General features: G+C 34.1%; 2 protein-coding genes across 2 annotated transcripts in view; both read right to left on the bottom strand.

The window, feature by feature from the left end:
• The window catches only part of LOC137390306 (ATP-dependent DNA/RNA helicase DHX36-like), a 30,886-nt gene extending 27,351 nt beyond the window's left edge, over nucleotides 1-3,535 (bottom strand). The window contains exons 1-2 of the mRNA XM_068076639.1: nucleotides 3,436-3,535; nucleotides 578-675 (exon numbers count right to left, since the gene is read on the bottom strand). Coding sequence (XP_067932740.1) covers nucleotides 578-675; nucleotides 3,436-3,535 — 198 coding nt within the window. The remainder of the gene's footprint in view (nucleotides 1-577; nucleotides 676-3,435) is intronic.
• A 3,299-nt stretch (nucleotides 3,536-6,834) lies between these two features.
• Nucleotides 6,835-8,937, bottom strand: LOC137391861 (heat shock 70 kDa protein 1-like). Its single transcript, XM_068078405.1, has 2 exons — nucleotides 8,844-8,937; nucleotides 6,835-8,650 (listed from the first exon to the last, which is right to left on the bottom strand). The coding sequence occupies exons 1-2, from the start codon at nucleotides 8,935-8,937 to the stop codon at nucleotides 6,915-6,917; spliced, it is 1,830 nt and encodes a 609-aa protein (XP_067934506.1). The 3' UTR covers nucleotides 6,835-6,914.
• Between the last annotated feature and the right edge of the window lie 18,895 nt (nucleotides 8,938-27,832).

Genomic DNA, 27,832 nt, shown 5'->3' on the forward strand with positions numbered 1-27,832 from the left:
TGATGTCAATAAATTATAATTTTTATGTAAAATAAAAACAGCTGCCTTATAGTAGTACAAAAGTGTTTAATGAATTTTACCACCTACATGCCTTCATTTGCTTTGCTGCACTTCTATGCAGAGTGATGACATCAATATGAGACATTAGTTGCTCAGCAAACTAATATTTTGACAGGCCCATCAATGAAGCATTCTAAAAACTTTGTGAATAAGGAACATTAATAATATTGCCAAGACAACTCCAAGTTTTTAATATAATGGTTTATCACAATACAGGTCATAAATTTTTCTTCGGAGTATCAGTATTGTCACGATGAGACAACTCCAACTCACTAATACAAAAGTTTATCAAAATATTCCTGTTCATCAGAAGATAAATTTTTCTCCAAATATAATTCTCGCGGTTTAAGCTTGTGAAATTAACATACCAGAAATTTAATCCCAGCTTCTTTAGTAAAGTTTTTTAAAGTCTGTAAATCAATTTTTCATCCAAAGAGATAAGCAAGAATATAATTGCTAGAACCATGTTATTTCGATGAACTATATGTACTGTATTACAACACAGATATCTACATACATTTGCATGTTCTCTCTTGGCTTGGCCTCGTCGGGCATACCACAGTCCAATTTCCTTTCCTCTCAGTCCGGGAGGTCGCCTTGTGTAATTGGAACCCTCTATTGACAAACAGGACAAACTAACCAACAGAGAAAAACCTAAACTTTTATAACAGTCTGTGTTATATAGGAGGTGTGACAGGGACAAAGTCTGCACATTTTACAAAATAGTTATTAAAAAAATTTTTTTCAGAAAACAATTTACAACCTTTCAACACTCTTAGACACGAGCAGTAATATCAATCTATGACAAACACAAAGTATAGTCGTTGATGTTACATAGCAAATTATTTGCTAGACTAGCTAAATCTTCTATATAATTATATAAATATCAGTGTTTGTCATCTGTCATTCGTGTGTCCATATATAGCAATAAAGTTATACGAACATAAAATCTGCTTTGCACTGGGTTTGAACTCAAAACCTTCAGTTCTGCACACAGGTGTGCAATCCACTAGGCCAAGCAACTACATTGCTAAGCAATGAAATAATTCTAGCCATACTCATTACACCTGCCAATTGGTCAAAATAGCGCCTTCACACTTCCAGCGGTATGCTTGAAGATCATGCGTGAGAGATCATAACGCAATCTTTTTTTAACCTTCAAGTGCGGCTTCAGAGGGATGAACACGACTCTTATTATAGTAAAGATTTAGACTAGCTTAAGTTACTAGCTTAAGTTACTAGCTTAAGTTACTAGCTTAAGTTATTCAAATTCATTGGGCAAAAAAACAGCCAATTAAAAGTTAATTTTCTATCCAAAAACTTTTTTATTGCGCCCTGCAATGCCGGGCATTCACCTAGTGGCTTCATAAATACATTATCACCCTTATTATTATTAGCATTGTTAGTAATTTTCTCTTAGCAGAGGCTTTAAGAGAATTTTGCTCAAGATAACCTGACATTAAAGTTTTTGCTCCGTATTACGTAAAAACTTCCACATAACGTAGTGTCAAATTGGTGCCAGTTTTCAAGTTCGATTTGAATGATGAGAATAAGATAGCCTTAAAAATATCATTCATCACCCTTGATGCACGCGGGAGAAAAAATGACATATAGTTGGGATCTCCTTATATATTATTTGTATATATCTCATACAATTATAATTGTATTGCCATTCTACCTAATTCTTCAAATACCTGATTGCTTACTGCTGTCTCCCAATACATGCAATATTATTTTGCTATTGTAACAGATCAAGCCAGCAAAATTTAATGTCAGTTAAATATTTTCAATGGTATATAGATTACTTGAATATTTCAGAAAAAAGTAAATGCAAAATCTCTTGATTCCAGCTGCACAAAAAGTCTATATTTTCCATTTCTTACTATACACACATGTATATAAGGTATTGCATATTCAGCCTATTCAGCCTATTGCAGATGAAAGCAGATGAAACCTATAAATGGTGTAGAGTGAGGCATGATGCAGTTACTACTGTGTCAAGCTTTTCAAACTCCTGTGTCACACCCCCTTAAATATGTTATATGGCAACACCGAAACCTTAAACCAAAAATCTTTTATCAAAAAATGCAACAAAAACTTCATATAAAACATAAACCGTGTGTCGAAAAAAACATTGAGTGAAATATTGGGACACATATTGGCTCGTTCTTAGTTTACAAATGAGTGGATTTTAGAAGCATCATTATGCATAAATGTATTATCAGAAGGCTAACGGCGAGTTTGTAAAAAGTTGGCCAACAAAAAGAGAAATGTACGCAGACTAGGTGGTCGTTTTACAACCGAGAAAGAAGTTCCTCGGAACTAAAATAATCAACGCAAATCAGCAGACAGTTACACTAAAAGTAGGTTAACTAATGTTAATGAACTCATGTTAAGTTGGTTAAAGCACATAAATTACATAATTTTTTAATATATATTTCAAAACATCAGAGTCTTGGCTTTCGAATGACCCTATATTCAATACACAAAGAATAATAGAACTATGAAAAACGGAGTGCCAAAAGTACGTCCTGCAAAAAAAACACTTGGTTCAGGTACTCAAAATGTGGCGTCATAATTCTCATTTAGCCTTAGGTCGTCGATCCCTTTCGCTGCCATTGAGGCTGCGTTTTTCTGTGACATTCAGTGCTGTTAAACCCGGAGAGCGCTAATAATAAACTGAAATTCTAGATAATCAACAATGCCCGCGATCGTGCTAACGCCAGACCAATACAAACACACGTTCTGGGTTAATTAATTATGCTTCAATAAATGTACTGTCGTTGATAAAGGTAATGAAATCACATCGATTAAATTATGACCTGCGGATGCGTGGTCCTAGGACTAAATGTCACTTTCGCGAGATCAAGCAATGCTTGAAATTAATTAGTCTCAGTCGTCACCCTTAACATCGCATTAAGAATAAAGAGCTAGTGCATAATATCATCGGGAAAATATAGTATGGTTCTTGGAGTCTGAGGTACTTATCATAGAAAAAATATGTACATGGAGAACTAATGACACTGATTCCTTTGTCATCTTCATTCGTTCTCTGGAGTTGTCTTACCTTCGCCTGCCACTAGCGTCATTATCGTCACATTCGTAGTTGATAAATAAGCGGTAAGAGCACACAACAACGAATATGAGAATTGTGACGTCACAATTTTCGAGACTATGCCAGTAAACGTTTTCGCGGTAGAGCTCTGGGGAAATCCTATAAACACCAACCAATGTCTGTTTCACCATGGCAAACAATAGCTCATTCGAAAGTCAAGACTCTGATGTCCTGAAATATACAATAAAAAATTTATGTGCTTTAACTAGCTCCTCTTCTTAGGAATTGTAAGAATAATCACTCTGCTCATTTATGCCGACCTTGAGAAGCATCTTGACTTGATCCTTCTGCACTAGCATACTGTTGCTCTGAGTAACGCCTTCTGTGTCCACGTCCGCCAAATCGTGGTCGATACGCCATTCTACATTGGCAAAAATAAATAGAACCTTGAAGCCTAAAACTGGAGTGACGTAAAAAAAATTTTTTATCAACTGGCATCATGCAAAGTTGATGCATTGAAACATCCAAATAGCATAGCTGAGCTGATAGCCTGCTTGACTAGGTAACTGACGAATACAACAAAAGCTTACATGAAATTGGCTGAAATGATAACGTATAAAACAATCCAGTCAGAGGTCTTCAAGACTCATTGATACTGTGACAGAGTTACAAAGACTTACGAATGTGATTCATCTGAGATTCTGAACATCCTTAAGGTATTATGACAATTTATTGATTAGTGAAAGAGTCTCGTTGAATTTGTATTACACATTCTCATAAGATATTGCTACTATTACGCATACATTTTAGCCATTTACACAAAATGAAGTTACGGTGTAATTGGAGTTTTTTACAGGGTCGTTAATGATCAAATGGACTAAGCCAAACACCATTGCAAGTGAGTGTCTCCAACAAGGGACGAATGGATCTAGGCAAAGGTGTAAAAAACCAGAAGAACAAAAGCTTTCATCTAGAACTGGGTTATCAAAACTCATGGACTGTAAATTGATCCATGCAGCGATGGAGGACTTTTTATACTAAAACCACAAGCGATGATTGAAATTGAGAGAGGATTGGATCTGCAATTGACACTAATTGTACAGCGAACATGGCCAAGTTGGTCCAATTTCAGATCTTTCCGAAATCTATTCATGGATCTTTCAACTCTGATTTTGGTAATGTATTTGCAATAGTATTTAAGCGTATGTGTGTAGGTTTATTAAAAATATTTCAAATAGTAAATGCAAAAATAAAGTATTGAAATGATTAAATTGAATATTTCATATAAAAATGATAGATTTAAGTAAATTTTGTCTTGGACCACACTAATTGAATACTTTAGGTTCAAATATGTTGACTTAGATCTATCAATTTATTGATTATTTATTAGTGTTACTTGAGAGAGTCTTGTGATTAATGTTATTTTTCGTCAATTCATGATAAACTAATGCTTACTGTGCCATTCTGTTTATGGACTGGTGTGTTTTTTGTGCATTTGGGTGGTCTATTGTGTGCATTGAATGTCATGCTAATTAGTCTTGTGAGCGCTGTAGTCAGTAGCAATACCTCCTACAGTTACAAACATTATTGATACACAGCTCAGGCATGTAAACAGCACCAAGTATTCTAACCATAGATATAATAAACCATGATAAATATAATAATATATTATATCTATGGTTCTAACTGATGATTGAGTCAGAAATGGTCGTAACCTAGCAATCAAATTTTCAATAACATCAATAGGTGATTTCTTCAGCAGTGTTTGAATGATGAAAATGGAGCTTTCATATCGATGTACCTCTTTTTAGATGCAGAAAAGTTATCACTAAAGCATTTTGGGTCCGCTAGAGTATTACGTTAACCTATGTAGGGAGTGTGATAATGCTACAAATGTTGCTCAATTCATGGATGTATCTGTATTAAAAATCAATATTGTGAAGCCTATAAGAAAATAACAGTAGCGACAATTATCCTAATCATATTTAGGGAAAGCATGCAGTGGCATCACTGAACATTGTACCACATGCTAGTTAAAGTACGTACAACAAATCTTTTGTTCCCACAGCTCAGTTTAAATGTAAAATTATGGTAATATGTCAAGTAAACTTTAATTGATGAGCTTGTACAATATTCACTTCTCTACTTGAGTTGGATACCTGCCAGTGCGAGAAAAATCCTACTGTACAAAGATATGCAGAAAAAGCAACAAAAAGCAAGTTGGTTTATACCAATACAGGTAATAGCATGTAAATCATGGCTACAGATGGCTAACATAGTCTGCTAATCTAACAACCTGCCTAATTTTTTATTGCCGTTATTAGTAGCTTCATTTGCTTATGCCATGAAAATTGCTTTTGATAGTTGTTTGGTCAAACCATTACTTAAATTTTTTTTACTTATAAACTGCACAATTTGGCAGGCAAGTCTGTTGTCTTGGGAGAAATTCGCAGCTCATGCAAACATTGTTTTTTGTTATAGATATTTGCTACCTTTTTGTGGTTTAAAAACACGTTGTATTCGCAAGCACTACTACTTTTGCCTTTTCCGCCTCAGAGGTTCTTTGCCTCAGCTCGCCTTACGCTCGTTTAACAGCAAAACAGTAAATTTACTCGATAATTACGCCCACTAAACTTTGGATGACGTTGACGCATATACATTTAGTACCACGAATATAAGCATTGGTCTGGCGAAACCATTAGAAAGCCAAATTTTGGACAATTTAATCACAAAAAGGATTCCATTGATTATCTCGAAAGAATGGTCACGTACATATATTTAAAATGCCTACTGCCGTTGTCAAATTGCAATAAAGCATAAACACTGAGCCAGACAGAGAAACGTGAAAAACGACATGCTTGATATTATCGGTCACTAGTACGGCAACACGCTAATTTAGTAATGTTTACAGTACTTTATAACACTATTAAAAATATTTAAATTACAAACCGCCTTCTCGGTCATGCTCTCACACAATAACAGCAACGCTCCAATATAGGTACATGTACAATGCTTGGCGAGGAATCTTTTTGCGTTCCCGCGTTTTAAGTCACATCCGGTTGTAAATCCTCTCGCTAATCTCGCTAATACGTACCTTTCTCACAAACCCGACACCCACAAATAAACCTTCTACACACCTTTTAGCTGATAGATTGTCACGAGCATGCAACTCCTTAATCACAAAATCAATGCTTACTTACGTTGCAGTTTATACATTACGTGTATATGTATTAGGATTGTAGCTACACATGTTATGCAGTTATAAATTTATCATGACATTTATTACATATATAGTAAGTTTAACACTTGGAGATATGATAGTTTTATACCATGATGTGACTAGCTATTCCTACAAGCAGTTGTTTTTCCAGAATTTCATGCAGAAGTGGCGCTCAAAATAGTTTTAATTGCTTTTAAACACACGATTGACTAATTTTTCAAAAAGTCTCTATAATACTTTTTGCCTATGTAGATCTTTCATTTTACATTGTGATGCACGTTCAATTAACAAGCCTGTTAAACATGTCTTCTCGCTTCATGAAAATATTCATTTTAGCTTTGTACTGTTATTTATGCAAAACGCTATGTCATTATACTATAGAGAAACACAAATGGTATACACTTTTCCACAAACTTGTGTTAAATAACAATGCGAAAGAAATATATTCTTTGTAATTGAGAAAGAATGTGGACGAAATTTTACAGAACTAACATATAACAAGAGACACAGACTCAAACAAACAACTTGAACAGTAAAACCGCTGTCCATAGGTCCCGTAGACTGGCTATTGTTCTTGGGTTATTGATGAAGTTTTTTCATAATTGGAGAGCATATATTTTGCAATTCCGTGAGCTGGTGTTGGCATTCGTCTGCCTCTGCCAATTGATTGCTATCCATCCAGTCTACCACCTTTTGACATTCATCCTTGACCGTGGTCAATTCTTCTGCTGATAGCTTGGACTGATTTTCTTCTGCTGCCTGTTTGTATTGGTAGACTGTGCTCTCAAGTAGGTTTCGGGCGACGACACGATTTTTCTGTTTTTCATCTTCTTTTCTGTACTTTTCAGCATCCTCTAGCATCTTGGCAATTTCTCTCTGGCTAAGACGCCCTGTGTCATTAGTGATGGTGATTTCCTTTGATTTACCAGAGCTTTTGTCTACTGCTGACACATTGAGAAGTCCATTAACATCAAGGTCAAAGGTCACTTCTATCTGTGGCACTCCCGTTGGGGCTGGAGGAATTCCAGTCAAATCAAATGTGCCGAGCTTGTTATTTTGGGCTGTCATAGCTCTTTCTCCTTCGAATACCTTAATAGTGACAGCCGGTTGATTGTCAGCGTATGTTGTGAAGATTTGTGTTTTTTTTGTGGGAATCCTTGTGTTTCTGTCTATGAGGTTGGTCATCACACCACCAGCTGTCTCTAGTCCCAGAGACAAAGCAGCCACATCAACCAAGAGTAGGTCTTTTACTGAATTATCTTGATCGCCAGACAAAATGGCTGCTTGAACAGCAGCTCCATATGCTACTGCTTCATCAGGGTTTATCGATCGGTTTAGGGGTTTTCCTCCCATGAAGTCCTGCAGTAACTTTTGTATTTTTGGAATTCTAGTAGAGCCTCCAACGAGAACTACTTCATGAATTTCTTCTTTAGACATTTTCGCATCTTGTAAGGCCTGTTCAACGGGCTCGAGAGTTCCTTGAAAGAGATCGCTGCAAAGATCTTCAAACTTGGCCCGAGCTATGCTCGTGTAAAAATCAATGCCTTCAAACAGTGAGTCAATCTCAACATTTGCTTGCGCACTGCTTGACAAAGTTCTCTTCGCTCTCTCACAAGCTGTTCTCAGTCTTCTCAGAGCTCTCGGATTCTCTCTCATGTCTTTCGAGTGTTTCTTTTCAAATTCATTGGCGAAGTGTTCTACAAGGCGATTGTCAAAATCTTCACCTCCAAGGTGTGTATTTCCAGCAGTAGATTTTACCTCAAATACTGAGCCTTCAGATATAGTTAAAATTGATACGTCAAATGTTCCACCACCTAAATCAAAGATAAAGACATTCTTGTCTCCCTCGAGACTTTTGTCGAGTCCGTAAGCTAAGGCAGCTGCTGTTGGCTCATTGATGATTCTCTTGACTTCGAGACCAGCAATTACTCCTGCATCTTTAGTTGACTGTCTCTGAGAATCGTTGAAGTAAGCTGGCACAGTAACAACTGCCTCGGTTACTTTCTCTCCTAGGTATGCTTCTGCAGTCTCTTTCATGCTTGTCAGAACCATTGCACTAACTTCCTCTGGGCTTAAAATTTTTGTCTCCGCTTGATACTCTACCTGAACTTTAGGTTTTCCATCATCATCGATCACTTTAAAAGGCCAGTGTTTCATGTCGTTTTGGATAGACTCGTCTTCAAACTTTCGTCCGATTAGTCTTTTGGCATCAAATACAGTGTTTGCTGGGTTCATTGCAACTTGGTTCATCGCTGCATCTCCTATAAGTCTATCAGAGTCGGTAAAGGCAACATAGCTTGGAGTCGTCCGATTTCCTAACAAAAGGATTTTAGCAAACATCCACTATGTATAGATGGTCACATTGTAATCAATCCCCAAAGAGTTTAGAATTGCCAATTAAGTTAATTTCATAAAAAATTACCACGCATTCGCTTTGAACTGGTCATATATTGTTGTTCAAGACTCATTGCTGATGATACGTTTAGTGCTATTCAATAACGTACATACCTTGACTATTAGCTATGATTTCAACTTTTCCATGTTGGAAGACTGCTACACAGGAGTAAGTAGTACCAAGGTCTATGCCGACAGATTTTGCCATAGTTCAATGAGCAGAATTTCCTTGCAACTTCTCAGTTTAAACCGGCTACTACACGGAATGCTGCGACGTAACGTCTTTCTTAACGTCATGCATAGTTGGCATTCTGCTATGAGCACGTGTACTCTTGAGTATAGAGTAAAGACCACTTATGATCGATAGAATTGACCAGTGCCGTGTACGAGAAAGTTACACGGCCAACGGCAAACAGGCCACGCCCACTAAGTTTTGCATAATAGCTGATGGAGATACTGCAACATTAATTAACAAAAATCGACTCTCATTTGCAGTAGTTTCAAAACTGGCTTTGCATCTCATACCTTTGAATGGAAATCAAAATTCTCTACAAGATGATGTCAATAATTTGATAATTTATGATGAGATAACCCTTTTTAGGCTCATCAAAGCAGAAGTCTTAGCTAAATTGGCATATAGCTCAAATTCTGATAGGTTTTGTAACTGCAACCAGTTTCTGGTTTGTTTCTAGGGGAATTATATGTTTTAATGTTTATGTAAAAACCCTATGTGCTGCTGCTAAACTGTCAACAGATGTAACAACATAGGGGCTGACGGCAACACTCATTTGAATACTACAAGTGCGCAGAGTACTTATCAGTTCGAGCAAGAGCACAGCAGCAATTGCAATTAAAGTATTATCTTAAAAAAGCTTTGATTGTAATATATTGCAATTCATTTTAATTACAAAAATACAAACAATAGAAACATACTGCTTAAAGTTGGAGTTGTAAATACAAAAAACTGCTTCCATTAGAAGCAGTTTTAGAAGCATTAGAAGCTCAATTTTTCACCTCCATTTCTCACCTGCCACACATGTCAAAAGATGTCTTTTACACAAAGTCAACAGATTTACAGACAGAGTTAAAAATGAAATACTGAAGATATTTTTGCTAGCAAGCGTCAGCCATTGAGCAAATAACCAAAATATTCGAATGAATATTGCTGCTAGGTACATAATGTTGTTAATAGGGTTTAGGAGACGCTAGAAATTATGATTAAATGAATAATGATTTGGTAGTTTAAAATCATATTAATAATTAAATCATTTTAGGTTTTTAACTTGCATTAATAATTAAATCAATGTTTAAATTGAATTAAGCATTAAATTAGCAAGTACATATATTTTATAAATTATCAATATATTTATATATATCAATATATATCCATATATATTAATATATCAAGATAGAACTACATATATCAATATATTCTTATACATGTATATGATATACGTATATATATATATATATATATATATATATATATATATATATATATATATATATATATATATATATACTATTATATATACTACTATGTATACTACATACGACATACATACTATATGTACTACTTATACTATAATAGTAGATATTATACTAAAATGTATATCAAAATGTATAATATATATCATTTATATAAAATGTATATATAATATATCAAAATGTATAATATATATCATTTATATAAAATGTATATATAATATACATTTTATATAAGTGTATATATACATTTTGATTTACATTTTAATATAGTATCTACTATAGTATAGGCCTAAGTAGTACATATAGTATGTATGTCGTATGTAGTATACATAGTAGTATGTATAATATATATAGGCCATTTAAATATATAGTCTATATAGTCTATATATATATATATATATATATATATATATATATATATAGCAAAGCTTATATATATATGCAAAGCTATATCGCTTGGCATATATATATATATGCAAAGCAACATCAACCACGAAGCCGAGGTACGTCACAAAGCCATTACCGAATACAAGAAACGCCTTCGGCAGGTCATACGGAGCCAGCTCAATGCCAAGAACCAAGTCATGGCAATAAATACCTACGCACTGCCAGTAATAAGATATCCAGCAGGCATAATAAAGTGGACTGAGGAAGCCATCAAAGAAACAGATATAGCAACTCGTAATCTGCTGACCATGCATGGAGCACTCCACCCAAAATCTGATACTACTAGATTGTATCTTGATAGGAAAGATGGCGGTAGGGGACTCAAAAGTGTACAGCAGACGGTGAAAGAGGAGGAGCAAAGCATCATAGCATATGCAGCCTCCATGGCCATCTCAGATAAGTTGCTAGCTGAATTTCAATCGGCTGCTCTTACAACGGACCTACGCCCTGATGATGAGGAAATTGACTGGCACACGAAACCTCTTCATGGTGCTTACCACCAACAAATATCTAAGGTTGGCAATCTTCACCAGACATATATGTGGCTAAACAAAGGAAACCTAACGGCCAATACAGAGTCGCTAATCATGGCAGCCCAGGAGCAAGTGCTCCCAACAAGGCAACTCCAAACGAAAATCTATCACACTAGAGACGATCCTAGATGCAGACTGTGCAAAGATGCACCTGAGACCATCCAACACATCATCAGTGGATGCAAGCAGCTAGCAGGGAACGCATACACTGAGCGGCATAATCATGTCGCAGGTGTTGTGTATAGAAGTCTATGTGATGAGTATGGCCTTAATAAACCACAACACTGGTGGGAAGCTCCTGGTAAGGTCAATGAAAATGACCGGGCTAAGATCCTCTGGAACTTCTACATTCGGACTGACAAGCATGTCCTGGCAAACTAACCAGATATAGTGGTGGTAGACAAGGAGAACAAGAGGGCTACTATAATAGATATAGCAGTACCCAATGACTACAATATAGCCAGCAAAGAAAAAGAAAAGGTAGAGAAATATCTCCCTCTTGGAGAAGAAATTGAAAAATGCTGGAATGTAAGAACAACTGTAATCCCAGTAGTCATTGGGGCACTGGGCGCAATAACACCGGCGCATAAAATGTGGCTTGCCCAAATACCAACAGCAATCAACTCAGGTGAGTTGCAGAAAAGTCCGCTATTGGGAACAGCTAAGATCTTGAGAAGAGTGCTCAAACTCCCAGGTCTCTGGTAGGAGACCCGAGTTAGAGCAGAATTTACCACCCATACGGGGTGTCCGGGGTGAGGAAACAATTTTTTATATAGTATTATAGGGTATTATTATTATTAGTATGTACAGTATATATTAATATTTCCAACATAATCCCCTGCTCCACCAACACGCATAATTGGCTGCCATAGAATGACATGGAGATTTTAGTCAATATTACAGAAGTATGTTGAGCTTTATATATTTTAACATAAAACCCGTTTGGCTTTTCAATAGGTCAATAGGTCAGTTCTGCCAGTAGCAGGAATTGTATTGCCAATGTCTGTCATCTGATACATCCACTATGTCCCGCGTTAGGGGTTCGCAATGAACATCCTCAATGAATCTCAGCTACCTTTCAAAATTGAGTAAATAAATGAAAATTTTTATCGGTCATGAATGAAAGCCTAAATGGCATCATTATCAAGTTTCCATAGAGCGATAGCATGGCGACCCACCCCTATACAACCTTGCGATGTCATGGAAACAAGCGTGTCGTTCTCATCCTGTTGTGACTCAGTGTGGTTGTTTGGAAATGGAACACCCAGCCAATGCGTCATCTTTGCTCCGTGGATTTGGCCTAAGCGACTAATGACATCACACTTGTGCATAGGTCTTACTTTTCTGTTACTTCCTATGCAGACATAATTATACCTTGAAATTTTGAGTCGCACAATCATCGCTCCACCATAGCGAAATATATATGGAAACATGATTTGCTTGTCAGCCCAGCGTAGCGCTCAGCACTGGCTACGCAGGTGATGCTATGCAATGGCTGTATGGAAGTTTAGCAAATAACTTGCATAATTGATCAACCTTGGGAATCAAATTTAAAACTACTTAAAGAAGTAAAATCATGCACTTGTTTTAATTTTAGTAACATTATTTTCCTGCCAAATAGTAAGATATGAGAATATGTACCAATGAGCATGTTTTTTGTTCATTCTAAAAAGGTCTCCTTTCGTGTTCTCAGCAGTTAAAAAGTTCAATGTATTCTATAAATATCTACTATTGTCTGTTGACAGCTGAGCTAATTATTTATATTTTATTTCACAGCCTTATTTTAGGAGTTGCAGTCTCCTACATCAGTTCACATCGGCAACTTTTCACTCATCCTAAATAACTGCATAGGGAAAAGTGTAATTGCATATATATAATTTTGCCCAGAATGTGCCACTTAATAGAGGTAATAACAGAGTGTACCAACCTACATATTTTTGAAGTCGGGTTCACACTGATCATTATTCATGCATGAAATAAAACTGGATGAATAGATGAAAACATTTGTGCAGACTAAAAATATTTGGGCATGTCACAGGTCTTTTGTGTCACACGTCAAGGCCAACACGTTTCAAACAAATCTCCACACTCCAGTTGTCTCAGTTGGCACACCTTTTCTCACAACCATTACGAGTCTTTGCCAACATGCTTAACCGACATGCCAGCATAAGGCTAAACTCTTTTGAACCCTTAGCTAAATGGCTATATACAAAAGGTTCTGTATCAAAAAATGACACAACAATTGAGATTCGACACGGCAGCAGGCAGTGGCATAGGCATAGGCAGCAGCACTGAGTGTAAGCCAAACGGCTGCCAGTGTAGAGCCTTCATACAGGGTTTATAAGAAGTTGCCATTAGATACATTCCTTTTATCATCCCAACTGAAATGGTGAACACTTTTGCAGCTCAAGTTAAAACTGGTGAGCATCATGATAGTGAATTAGTGCAAAAGTTGAAGTTGTCCTCTATCGTTTTATTACAGTTAAGTACAGTGCAATGAGTAAACAGGTGAACTTCAAACTGTCAACAAAAGAAGTCTTGATAGGCAAGATTTCATTTTTTATTACACCGGGGAGCAAGAAGATGAGCTGGTACACAGGCTATTGTGGTATATTTGTAGCTCTCAGGCTATTCTAGGCTCTCAGGTTTTTAAATAACAGTATGTCTATTTGTCACTGATGAAAGACCTATATGCAATAAGACATGAGCATCATGCGCTTCTGCTTTTCTGAGACCGCTATTAAAATAATTTAGCCTTAGTACCAATGTTTGGGTCTCTTTGTTTAACTTGAAGAGAGCTAGTAACTAGTTTAAATTATTGGAGTTATGACTGTGAAGTGTCTTTTAAGTCAGTTGACACGATGGATATTAACGTCTGCGACCGCTGTCAGGGGCACGTGGATTCATAATAATATAGTCTCCATGACTCACAATAGCTCGGGACTTTCCGATCGCATACATTACTCCTCTAACTTGCATATATTTCACCTTGGAATGTGAACCTACAGAACAGAAATGGTATACGTATTAACTATCAATGATTGATGAAAGTGAAACAAAAAATCAGTTTGACACATTGCCATTATTTGTGGGAACTATGGCATTTGTCAAAAAGACTATATACACCCCATGACCCAACAGCAGTTTTTTGTGAATCCTTCAATTCTATTTTCCAGATTTTGTTTCTGACACATACTTTCTACTTTCTAGCCTTGTGTGTGTACTCATGTGAGTAAAAACACGGACTCGAGCATGAACTCTATTGATCGAGTTCATGATTGTTAAAGAGCATCGTTGCACAAACAATGGCCCATGATCTTGGTTAGACATGTCTGAATCCGGTGGTAAGGGAACCTTAATAGCTAAAAACTATTTAAGTTGCAGGGCACAATGCAAAGTTGGAAGTCATTCCATTCACCACCAGTTGCCTTTGGTAAGATTTGAACCTCCAACCCATTGTTTAAGAGTAAGCACTCTAGACCACTAGGCTACTGCTTCCCTACTTGTTAGCAATTTACCTTTTTGGATTTTTATTAGGAGACGGTTGCTCTACCACTCTCTAATTTTTAGTCACAATTTCATCTTTTTACCTTAAAGTCTCTAACATCTTAACATACTTTGACCCATTTATCCTCAAAACTGTGAGTAATTTTGGATGTTCACAGCAAAATTACTACTTTGCTGTGAAAATATGCAAATACTGAAAAGATATACTATAAAAAGTTGGCCGTTTAATTAACTGCGGATGTTAGAATCTGTCGATCGTTTTACAGAGCAATATCGTCAATTTTATTTGGTCATCTCTGCTATTAGCTACTAAAGGGAATGTATACAAAGTTCAGCAAACGCAAACCCCATCCAATAAAAACAGGCAATGAACATGAGAAAGGATGTCAGTTGACACCACCGCATTGAACTTTATATTATTATTATTATTTATATTGATTTATATTTATTATTTACACAGTATTTAGAGTATTCATTAAAGCTCTAGTTCTACCATAAATAGATATGAATTATATTATCAGTGGTCAGTACCATTCAAATTAAATTATACCATGAGACAAAAACAAAATAAAGAACTATTAAGTAAAATTAGTTTTGTAGATTTTTATATTCTGTTTTTATCGGTTAATAATTCAAGTCAAATGTTATAAAATTGAACTTTCAGTAAAAGATCAGCAAGCTATTTTAGTGATGATTTTTTTCAATCTCCAAGTTGACAAACGGTTTGTGCGTTAAAAATTACAGGTTTGAATTCAGACTGGATCAAACGTATGCAAATAGTTTTATGTTCTTGATAAATAGTTCGACTACTAGATTATTTTAGTATTACATTACTGACCTCTAGCCTCAGTTTCTAATACTAATAGGACATTTTTATAAGTGACTACCATGGATAATTTCAACTGGTGACTTTGCTGTCTCTCTCCTTGCAAATGTTAAATTAATAACTAAGAATTTAAACTTTAAATATGCAATTACATAGAAGTAAAAAATTTTTTACCCTAATATGCAGTCTTTTGCGACATCAATGTGTAGCATCACTGTGCGACATCTCCGTGTGACATCACTGTGTGACATCATGATGAAGCAACATCGCCATGCGAAATCACCTTGCAACTTCACCATGCACCATCACCAGGTGACATCACTGAGTGACATCACTGTGCAAAATCATTGTGTGTCATCACCGTGTGACATCACGATGTGACATCACTGAGTGACATCACTGTGCAAAATCACCGTGCGACATCACAGCGCAACATCGCTAGGTGACACTATGACTATGACGCTTTACATTTCATGTTCGAGTGGTTTTGAGTTTTATTCCAACGCAGTGCTTATAGGAATTTAAATCATAGCTGATATGCTACACGTAGCTGTGACTGACGCACTGCAGTTGGTCTGATATATTTCTACATAATGAAAATGCTAAAATAAGGATATTTTGAACTAGAATACTTGAAGATAAAATAGTAACAAAGTCAATAAAAAAGCAGATGGAAATACAGTCAAACCTCAGCATATACTTAATATTTTTTATTATTCACTTTGTATGTCAAAATCATTGTATGTTGGAGCAAATAATATAATAAGAACTTTTTTTTTCAATTCATTTTAAAGCTAAAAAAGAATGATAATTATTTAAGCTATTACATATATACATATAGCGCTAAAATGAAATTAATTATTATAAAACTATGCAAAAACTTAAATATAAACTCCAAATAATAAGTACTTTACAATTTGGAGTTTTTTAATTACTAATAAATTATAATTACATTATAATTTATGACATTACGTACTAAATTACAAACTAAATTAACGAAATAATAACCAGTAGTAAAAGAAGGTCGAGGCTTGGTAATACATGTGTGCACATGTAAGTATGTTGGTAGACTGGGTGATAGAAACGAGGAGAGTAACTTACTCTAATTTGCGCTAGTTTCATCAACTGTGTTTTTCATTTTTACACATTTATTTTTAATGCTACCATCTTTTTACGCAATTGTAATATTTGGTAGAATATTAAATATCATGTGCGCAAAACTGCTTCATTTGTGAGAACAAAATTCTGCACCCATTTTACTTTGCGTGTCAAAAATTCACATGAAAAAGCAATCATAAGTTGAGGTTTGATTGTAAGTCAGCTGCTTCATACGTACTTAAAGCGCAAAGAGAAACCACTTGTATCGCGTACAATGGTTTGGCATATTTGGAACCAAATATTTTGGTCTTTTTTGCTTTAGTGACATTTGTTAGTCCTTCATCCAGTTTCGTGGCCCAATTCACCAAACCCTTATGATGGTACTCACATGTAGAAGGTGCAAGAAATTTGAGTTTTTGATGGACACCAAAAGTTTTACATGTGTGTAGTGGCACCACCGGCTTTGGATCTGCAACAGAATTCATTGTTTTTTCCTCACAATGACCAACCAGAAATCTCACGAATGTTAAAGACAAGGCATAAACTGCACTCAGTAAATGTCAGTTACCTAAATTCATCATGTAATTTAACTATGTGCTTTTAATTTTGGTTCAAACAAAATATGTCATTTATTGGTTAATAGGAAATGTCAATGACTGAATATATCCAATCTTTACTATTATATTTACTATGATAAGAGCCGCATTAGTTTGTCAATCTGTTTGTCCGTCTGATCGAGGCCACGCTAAGAGCATTAGAAAGAAAATGATTACGCTGCACAAAAATCGAATCCTCACATTTCGATTCAAAGCAAAGCACATTACCACCTTTATCACTCAACCACCTTTCCACATCTCAGAACAACTGTACACATAGTTATTACACTCGACAATCTTTCACGGCACATGGGAATCTCTGCGGGCTAGTCTTTACTATAATAAGAGCCACTTCCGTTTGTCTGAAATCACCATTGGAAGTTGGAAAATAGGATTACATCCTGCGGGATTCGAACTCGTGACATTCAACATACCTGCCAGAGCTCTTAAACCAGGGCTAATCTTCAACTTTCCAGCTTATCAAAAAAATTGTGCATTTTGTTACTCTCTGCGCTCTATCGACACACCTAACAGTCTCTCCCACCACTCGAGACTACCAGGGTGATAACCACTATGAAATATGTCCTGGAATTTCCGTCGTCGATTCCGTCATAAAAACTTTCAAAAGTTCCTAAAGCTCAATCAAGATAAAAAAGGCATCGGCAAGCAGCAGCTAATGCCTCTTTTTTTACAAAAGTTCCTACAAGGCAACGAATGGCTGGTTTGCAAAAGAACTTGCACCATGTTTGCCAGAATAAATGGCTGGTTTCAGACAATTCATCTTGGTTATTACAACCAACTTTGCAGCAATACGTTGAGCCCTAATACCATTCATGTATAATTAGTCTTAGTGACCGAAATTAATTGCAAAATATATGCATTAGAACTTGCATAAAGCTGCATACAATAGAAACACTCTACAATTCCTTCATTTTATACGACATGCATCATTTTTAAACATTTCTATTTGCCTTTCATACAGAGTGTACAATGAATGCATGCTCATAGGTAATTTTAACATGCTATTGTAAAAAAGAAATAAATTTTTTAATGATGTTTAAAAGAAGATACATATAAATTTTTCATGCCTGCTTTCTTTTTTTAATATCACAAACAGGCTGACCATAGCAAATGGCCGAGCAAAGAGTGCTAAACCAATAAAATAATTTTAATCAAATATATGTGGAAATGAATCAAGCTTCTTTGGCATTCACTTCCCCGAACTTTTTAATTGTCCGGACAACATCTGAGGTGCGTATAATTGTACGATATGACTGTCTCTGTCTAAAGAATGATAACTTTGACCGATGGTTGGCTCAAGCGATAGACAACGCGTGCGCATGAGTAAATGTTGTCGGCTACTGTAATTTTTGTTTGTAATTATTACTGCTGTTAATATTATACTCTATTCTATTTCAAATATAATCATATTTTGCTCTCTCTTTCTCTCATGCATATACACATACTAGCTGCTCTATCCGTGTTGCCCTGGTATTAAAAATCAGCTTATAAGCAATGAGAAGTAATGAGAGTTGCCTGCCACTTGCTATTAGCCTGGCACAATGGCAATAGATAATTTGAGTCAGCTTATTAATATGAGCTACTGCCTCTCATGCCATTACGCCAGCAGAAAAGCGGTAGCGTATTTGTTCCCATGTAGCGATATACATATATTGCCTAACAAATCTGTCAAGTATGTGTGGCCTAATTAGTAAGGTGTCAGTCTGGTGAAGGGAAAGTTCCGAGATCAAATCTTCTGCGAAACAGTTTCTTTATTGCAAGATTTTACTAGCTGTAGCTGGACACGCACAACGGCGAATGAATACACACACGAACAACTTTGAGAAATATATATAGATACATGTATGTACTGTTTTGTAGCCTAGGAATATATATGTGTGAGACAATATAGGCTGTTTAATGTAAAGTACCGAACTGAATTTTCAATGCCCCCATTTATTCAGTGTCTGGACATGGCCTAGACTGTATTAATGCTAACAAACGAGAGTTGTCTACACTCCTCTTTCACTCTGATTAACTTCAGTGCTGCTTTACTGAGCAGAACAAAACCCTAGATTAAAAGCAGATGATTAAAACCTTGATTGAAGCTCAAACTTACCAGCCAATAAGATCCACTATAGGTGGAGGATGTAGGAGTAGGTACTATGAAAATATGAATTATGAAAAAATAAGTTAGTTTTATGGAAAATGAGCAAATTAAAAAAAAATTTTAAATAAAACATTGAAAAATTAAAAGAAAATTTAATTCAAAGTTTGCAAATAAAATAAACCTTAAAAATTTTTTTTTCAATTTCATGGGAATTACTAGTCATTGCTGACATTTTGGTAGTCATTTCTGTAGTAGTGTACAGTTACATGTTATGACTTCGATTAATTCTGCAAGTGTACAGCGACAGTCCATAATACCTAGTAAATACTGCGGTGCTAGTATGCAATGACTAGCCGTGATTTCACATTTCTAAGTGATCAGTCCATTCCTTATCTTATGCTCGAACAATCTAACAACAAAAAAACACTAAAAGGCCATACCAGTCTTAGCCAGTAGATCTTGAACAGCCTGCTCTTCACCAAGTGTTTTTATGCCCAACTCTATTTCTACTTCAGATTCAGCATCATACAGGTAGACATATCTATTGGTATCTTGCTCGTTGACATATGAGAACACACTTACACATGAATCTCGAGTTGGTTTCTAAAAATTAGTACACACTCATTAATATTTCGCTTAATATAATACTATGTTATATTAATATAACACCATGTAATATTAATATAACATGGTGTTATATTAATATAACACTATGTTATATTAATATAACATAGTGTTATATTAATATAACATGTTATATTAGTATAACATGTTATATTAATATAACACTATGTTATATTAACACATGTATAACACCTATGTACTTCTGTAGGAGCTGATGAAAACCATTTTAGCTAAACTTTCTTCTGTAATAAAGTCATCGATAAAAGTTTTCATCTGTTTAAAAAAATATTGTGTTACAGTGTTTTTTAAAGATGATGGCTCAATGTTGTAGTAGTTTTTAGCAGAAAGTACTGGTGTTTTTTTCTATCATTTGTGATTGTTTTGATGTTTGAGATGATCTGACTGCCAGGATTTTCAAGATTAAAATCGACCAACCTTGATCATGGTTAACACCGTCAGAGATTCAAGCAAATGTACGATTATGTCTATAGTTGAACTTTAGTAAAGGAACTGACAGAATAGAGACGCGTAACGCTGCAACTTGAACGCAATAGCCGATATCAATAACGAGAGAAACAGGCAACTGAGCAACTAGTGACGTCATTTTGACACATACTTTTCTTTTGAGCATTTTAACCGTGATTAAGTTTTATTGATTTTAATCTTGAAACATCCTGACAATCAGATCACCTTCAACAACAAGATCAATAAAAAATGATAGGCAAATACCAACTCTTTCGGATAAGATCTACTAAAATGTTGTCTACGTTCATCTTTAAGTATCCAAATATATGTGCACCTTTATGCCGGTGCAACTGAGAAGTTACTATAGAAGTGTATAATTACTCTACATGAATTGGCCGAATTGGTACTGTTTTGCCAGCAATAAACTTGGTATCTGGCTCAAATACGTCTGTAAAAATGGTGTCATCCATTCGCAAAACGTTTGGCTGAATTCCAACTTTAATAAACATTCCACCATCATCAGCATCTGTGCTTCTATCCGTCTAAAACAGCAGGTACACAGGCTGATCGTCGCTATAATCACTGGTGAGATTTGATCAAAGATGATGAATATTTGATCAAATCAATCAAACATGATTGATTGAAGATAGATGAACTTTCTTCAATCAATCTATGTTATATTCTCCTATTCGTTTCTCCATCTATAGCACACGACAATATGTTATCTTTTCCTGTAATGTTAGCAGAACATATCAAGGAAAAACAACTCTTAGATAAATCCCTTCTATAATAATAGAAGCAATTAATAAAAGCTGACAAAGAAATTGGTACAAACTTCATTATGAATTATGCCAATAATAACTGAAGAATATGCTCAAATTTAGTCTTGGAAATTCCCATAAGACAGCTTTGATATGTATGACACCAACCACTGTCAGCATGTCACTGTCAACATATGAACAATGTTATTAAAGATATGAACGATGTTGTTAAAGATATGAATGATGTTATTAAAGATATGAACGATGTTATTAAAGATATGAACAATGTTATTAAAGATATGAACAATGTTATTAAAGATATGAACAATGTTATTAAAGATATGAACAATGTTATTAAAGATATGAACAATGTTATTAAAGATATGAACAATGTTATTAAAGATATGAACAATGTTATTAAAGATATGAACAATGTTATTAAAGATATGAACAATGTTATTAAAGATATGAACAATGTTATTAAAGATATGAACAATGTTATTAAAGATATGAACAATGTTATTAAAGATATGAACAATGTTATTAAAGATATGAATGATGTTATTAAAGATATGAACAATGTTATTAAAGATATGAATGATGTTATTAAAGATATGAACAATGTTATTAAAGATATGAACGATGTTATTAAAGATATGAACAATGTTATTAAAGATATGAACAATGTTATTAAAGATATGAACAATGTTATTAAAGATATGAACAATGTTATTAAAGATATGAACAATGTTATTAAAGATATGAACAATGTTATTAAAGATATGAACAATGTTATTAAAGATATGAACAATGTTATTAAAGATATGAACAATGTTATTAAAGATATGAACAATGTTATTAAAGATATGAACAATGTTATTAAAGATATGAACAATGTTATTAAAGATATGAACAATGTTATTAAAGATATGAACAATGTTATTAAAGATATGAACAATGTTATTAAAGATATGAACAATGTTATTAAAGATATGAACAATGTTATTAAAGATATGAATGATGTTATTAAAGATATGAACAATGTTATTAAAGATATGAATGATGTTATTAAAGATATGAACAATGTTATTAAAGATATGAACGATGTTATTAAAGATATGAACAATGTTATTAAAGATATGAACAATGTTATTAAAGATATGAACAATGTTATTAAAGATATGAACAATGTTATTAAAGATATGAACAATGTTATTAAAGATATGAACAATGTTATTAAATATATGAACAATGTTATTAAAGATATGAACAATGTTATTAAAGATATGAACAATGTTATTAAAGATATGAACAATGTTATTAAAGATATGAACAATGTTATTAAATATATGAACAATGTTATTAAATATATGAACAATGTTTTTAAAGACTACGAATACTGGACTTGAAAGATACAAAACGATAGTAATTAGAGATTAGTGTGCTGTACTAGACCAGGTTATAGCTACTTACAACAAGCTTGTATGGATCATGATAGCAACTGTCAGGATAGCTGTCAAATCCATCCAACGGTAAAAGTTGCTCATCCAGCAATCCTACGTTCTGTTTTGTTCTCTCTTTTATTTGGCGAGCACCACATGGTAGTATCACATTTGGACTGCCACCATAGCTTAAATAAATAGCTTTATCTGTCATTTTACAATCAAAATCACTTTCACTGAATGAGCGAGTAGTTCTTTTCACAATTGTGTCAAGATTGCAGCTTCTAAGACTGTTGTAAATTACCTAGTAACTAATTATTAGTTACTAGTAATTAGTTACTAGTTGCTAGTTATTAGTTACTAGTTATTAGTTACTAGTTGCTAGTTACGTAAATTGAAGCTCAACAACATAATAAACAGACAGAGACGAAAATCACACCGAGATGAAGGTTCTATGCAACCTAACTACTGTAGATGGGCAACAAATTCTTCAATACAAAAGACACAAACACAGCATGTATCCACCTTAAACATTAATCTTAACTATAATCCTAACTATAATCTTTACAATAATCTTTACTATAATCTTTACTATAATCTTTACTATAATCTTTACTATAATCGTTACTATAATCTTTACTATAATCTTTCCTATAATCGTTACTATAATCTTTACTATAATCTTTACTATAATCTTTACTACAATCTTCACTACAATCTTTACTATAATCTTTACTATAATCTTTACTATAGTCCTAACTGTAATCTTAACTATAATCGTTACTATAATCTTTACTATAATCTTTACTATAATCTTTACTATAATCTTTACTATAATCTTTACTATAATCTTTACTATAATCTTACTTGTTCACTCCGATGCTGCAAGTAAACGACATCAACTGGTGCGATCGATGTGATAACTTTTATTTACAAGTATTCGACTCAAACAGAGTACACTCAAGATTGTGATAAAATAACCAAATGGCTTATAGTTTTTCAGCTGCCTACTAGTTCTAACTTCCAATTCTGCTGCTGTAGCTCTCTTCTATACTACTGCATAGCCAAGTAAACTACTATGAACAGGAGAGATAGATTAACTACATGTAGTACCACAAACTCACACAAAAATACAACATGTCCAACATATCGTCCACACTGGTCAAGGCCGTGTTATCATCCAAAATGCTGAGCTGAACATATTAGCTGTTACAAACCAATAATCTTTAGATGTTGACATTTCTATATATAGGTACATATATTATATAGATATGTCTTTATATATATACATGTATATGTTTTAGATATGTTTTTTATATGTTTTTTTTGTATATAGAAATACAAAAATTGTATTTTAATAACATACTATGTAAATTATACATATAGAAATATAATATACATCATAATGATATATATATATAATAATATAATATATAATATATTATATACCATATCATTATGATAAATATTGTATATGTATTTTTATTAGAATATATGGTATATAATATATAATATATATAACTATATATACATGTATATATATTATACATAATATTTGACTCTGTGGTGCATCTTTTATTCCATCTATGCCAATTAGAGGTCGGATGTTATAGCAGTAGATGAGAGAATAAGTTTCCTTGGCCTCTGCACAAACATATAAAATGTAAACTCAAATATTTTGTCTATACCGTGTATACAAAATATATAATATATATGGTTGCTCGAATTACTAGAATTATAAGATTTGATGAAAACTAAAGCGAAGAGCATGAGATGCTGACCTGGTGCGTGGCGTCCCCTACAAAAGAGCATTGACAGTGCACTTGCCAAATAACGGTTGCATTCACATTTTAACACATGACATGCTCCAGCATATAAATATAGATAAATAAGGAAAGGCAACTCTCACAGATATTCTGGTGAGATACAGTAATTAGTTTAAACATGTTGAGTTGCTAAATGCAAAAAAAGTTGTTTCTCAGTTTCTAAATGTTTTTTTATCGACATAAAAAAGAAATAGCTCAAAAATTGCATTACAATTTTTTTATATTCAAGGTCAGATTTGATATCAGATTCAAAGACAGGTTCAAGGTCAGGTTCAAGGTCAGATTCACAGCCATTGACTATTAATGCTGAGGACTATCATTAGCGCTGAGGCAGGTTCAACCTCTAGGTTTCTAACTAGTGCAGATAACTAATATTGACCTTGATCTGACTTTGTTCCTGGCAGCTCAGTATAATATTCAGTTATTAATGTTTTATATTAACAAATTATAGCATTTTTTCCTCTTATAGAAGTAAATCTTTAAAAACAGATGAGATTGTAGTGAACATTTTTCAGAGTTTTACAACATAAAAATGCAGAATGATCTTACCTGATAACTGGGTCCGCATGAGATTCTTGCGACCTCCCCAACAGCTCTGAACTTTACGTGTGCATCAGCATCACTGTAACATACCAATTACATCACTGTAACATACCAATTACATCACTGTAACATACCAACTACATCACTGTAACATACCAATTACATCATTGTAGCATACCAATTACATCACTGTAACATACCAATTACATCACTGTAACATACCAATTACATCATTGTAGCATACCAATTACATCACTGTAACATACCAATTACATCATTGTAGCATACCAATTACATCACTGTAACATACCAATTACATCATTGTAGCATACCAATTACATCACTGTAACATACCAATTACATCATTGTAGCATACCAATTACATCACTGTAACATACCAATTACATCACTGTAACATACCAATTACATCCTGCAACATACCAATTACATCACTGTAACATACCATTTACATCACTGTAACATACCAATTACATCACTGTAACATACCATTTATATATCAGAAATCTTTGGCACATATAGGCCTATACATGTTTATATAAATTATCACTTGATGAAAGCAGATCTTTATCTCCTTGAAACAAATTGGTAGTGAATTGACCAACGGTAAGTGCTCTTTGTGTATTGAGTGCTCTTTCTCTGTTATTCCTTAAAAAAACTAGTGTTTTAACAATAATATCTTATATTAATGTAAATTTCAGTGTTTGTCCATCATTCACGTGCCCAGTTATAGCGATAAATTTTTAGGAATGAAAAATCTTCTTCGCACTGGATTTGAACTCGGAACCTGCAGTTCTCCAAACAGGCGAGCTAACCACTAAACCGCAAGGCCTACTTGCCATACAATGGACTTTTTGTACAAATACTCATTACACATGCCAATATTTAATGACTATTGGTTAAAATACCTACGCTTGACGCTTGGACCAATTCCCTAGAAAAAAATATATATTAGAAGAAAAATAGAAGAATTTCCCAAAATGCTATAAATATATGTATACTAGCTGAATGCCCAGCGTTGCATGGGTGGTAACAAAAGTTTTTGCATAGAAAATTTATTTTTAATTGGCTAAGTTTGTTTCCTCAACAAATTTGAGTAACTTAAGCTAGTTAATCTTACTATAATAAGAGCCGTTATTATAACTTGAGCCAGCGTTAGGAAAATATATTGTTTCATGACCTTTCACGCGATCATTACCTTTGAGCGTGCTAGCTGAAGAGTGAGTATTTCAACAATCGGCATATAAGATTGGCAAGTGTAATATGTATGATGTGCACAGTTACTTCATAGTATAGCAATGAAATAGCTGTGTACATCAAACTATCAAGCTACGGGAACTAGAACGAACAACAACGCAAGAGAAACATATGTAGGACTTTGTAAAACAGGCTTTAAAGCTAGGTACAACAACCACAAAGCCTCATTCAGCTATGCAGGTAAAAGTTTTACCTGCAGGTAAAATAAACCAGACTGACTTGGCAAATATATCAGAAGAGCAAAAGACAAACGGTAGCGTACACTGTTAAATGGAAAAAAGTTAGGCAATGTAAAGCCTACTCAAATACAAGCAAAAAATGTAACCTTTGTCTTTTGTAACTTTTGCAAGCCAGACTAATGCACATTCAATACAAGAAATGAATTTGCATCATCATGCAGGCTGGGAGTTATCTGCTCAGCCATTTCAAGGAGGAAACCACTTAGGCAGATCTTATTGGTTGATAGCGATCACCCATTGACCAAAGAGATGCGTTAGATGAGTCATTCTCACACTCACTAATAACCATCTAGCAATCCATCTTTCTCAAGCTATCACATGATGAGAGCGGACCTACATGTATGTCTGCTTGAAACAGATCTGTCATGATTGACTAACCGCTAAGTACTCCTCATACTATACATTATACTATATAATTATATACTATAATATAGTACATATAAGTAGTATATATAGCATGTATGTCGTATGTATTACACATAGTAGTATGTATAATAGTATTAACTAACCGCTAAGTACTCCTCATATTATACATTATGCAATTATATATCTCAGTGTTTGTCTTTTTGTTAACTCCTGTGTCCAACTATAGCAATTAAAATCTAGCAATGAAAAGTCTGCACGGAACTGGATTTGATCTTGGGACTTCCAGAGCAAGAGGAGCAAACTTAACCTTGAGCTACATAAAACACAATTGATTCATTGGGCAAATAGTCATTAAGATTCTCATATTATGATACTCAGGTTAAAATATTCATGTTTAAAGTGCTTAAAAATTTCTTTTTATTTAACATATAACATCAGTTACCATTCGAACTTTCAACCTTCATATCATGAGAAAAGGGTTTTGTGCAGTTTAGATAAATTAAGAAAAACAATAAAACAACTGTAAAGGTTTTCAAACTTTGTCAAACAACTGTAACTTTCAAACTTCATATGAAAAAAATGTTTTGTACAGGCAAATAAATTATGAAACAAAATAAAACAACTATAAAACGGTTCAAATGTAAATGTGAAATAATTAGCAAGTAATAGCTAAATCAAGTCTGTTTTGTTACGATTACAATAAAAGATGAGTCGGTAATGTTACAATTAATATGAACTGAGAAAACAAAATAAAAACCCTGAATATGTTAAAATAAATCAATAATAACAATTCGTCCATAAAAGTGTGTGTATGAAAAAAGGTTACTGTTCCTGCAGAAGCTATCCATCAAAACTTTGAATACGACGATACTAGTACCTCTCGATACTGGTACAAACGTTAAAATGAAATATCGGACTGTCTTTGTCTGACCGAACGGAGAGGGAATGTAGAGAATA

This window comes from Watersipora subatra, chromosome 3 (genome assembly GCF_963576615.1).
Source record: "Watersipora subatra chromosome 3, tzWatSuba1.1, whole genome shotgun sequence".
NCBI classification, from domain to species: domain Eukaryota; kingdom Metazoa; phylum Bryozoa; class Gymnolaemata; order Cheilostomatida; family Watersiporidae; genus Watersipora; species Watersipora subatra.

What these genes read in the sequence shown, in the direction of transcription:
- LOC137391861 (XM_068078405.1), bottom strand. Translation starts at nt 8,937, where the DNA reads ATGGCAAAATCTGTCGGCATAGACCTTGGTACTACTTACTCCTGTGTA. An exon ending in AATCATAGCTAATAGTCAAG is followed by an intron (nt 8,651 to 8,843) that starts GTATGTACGTTA and finishes TCCTTTTGTTAG; the next exon opens with GAAATCGGACGACTCCAAGC.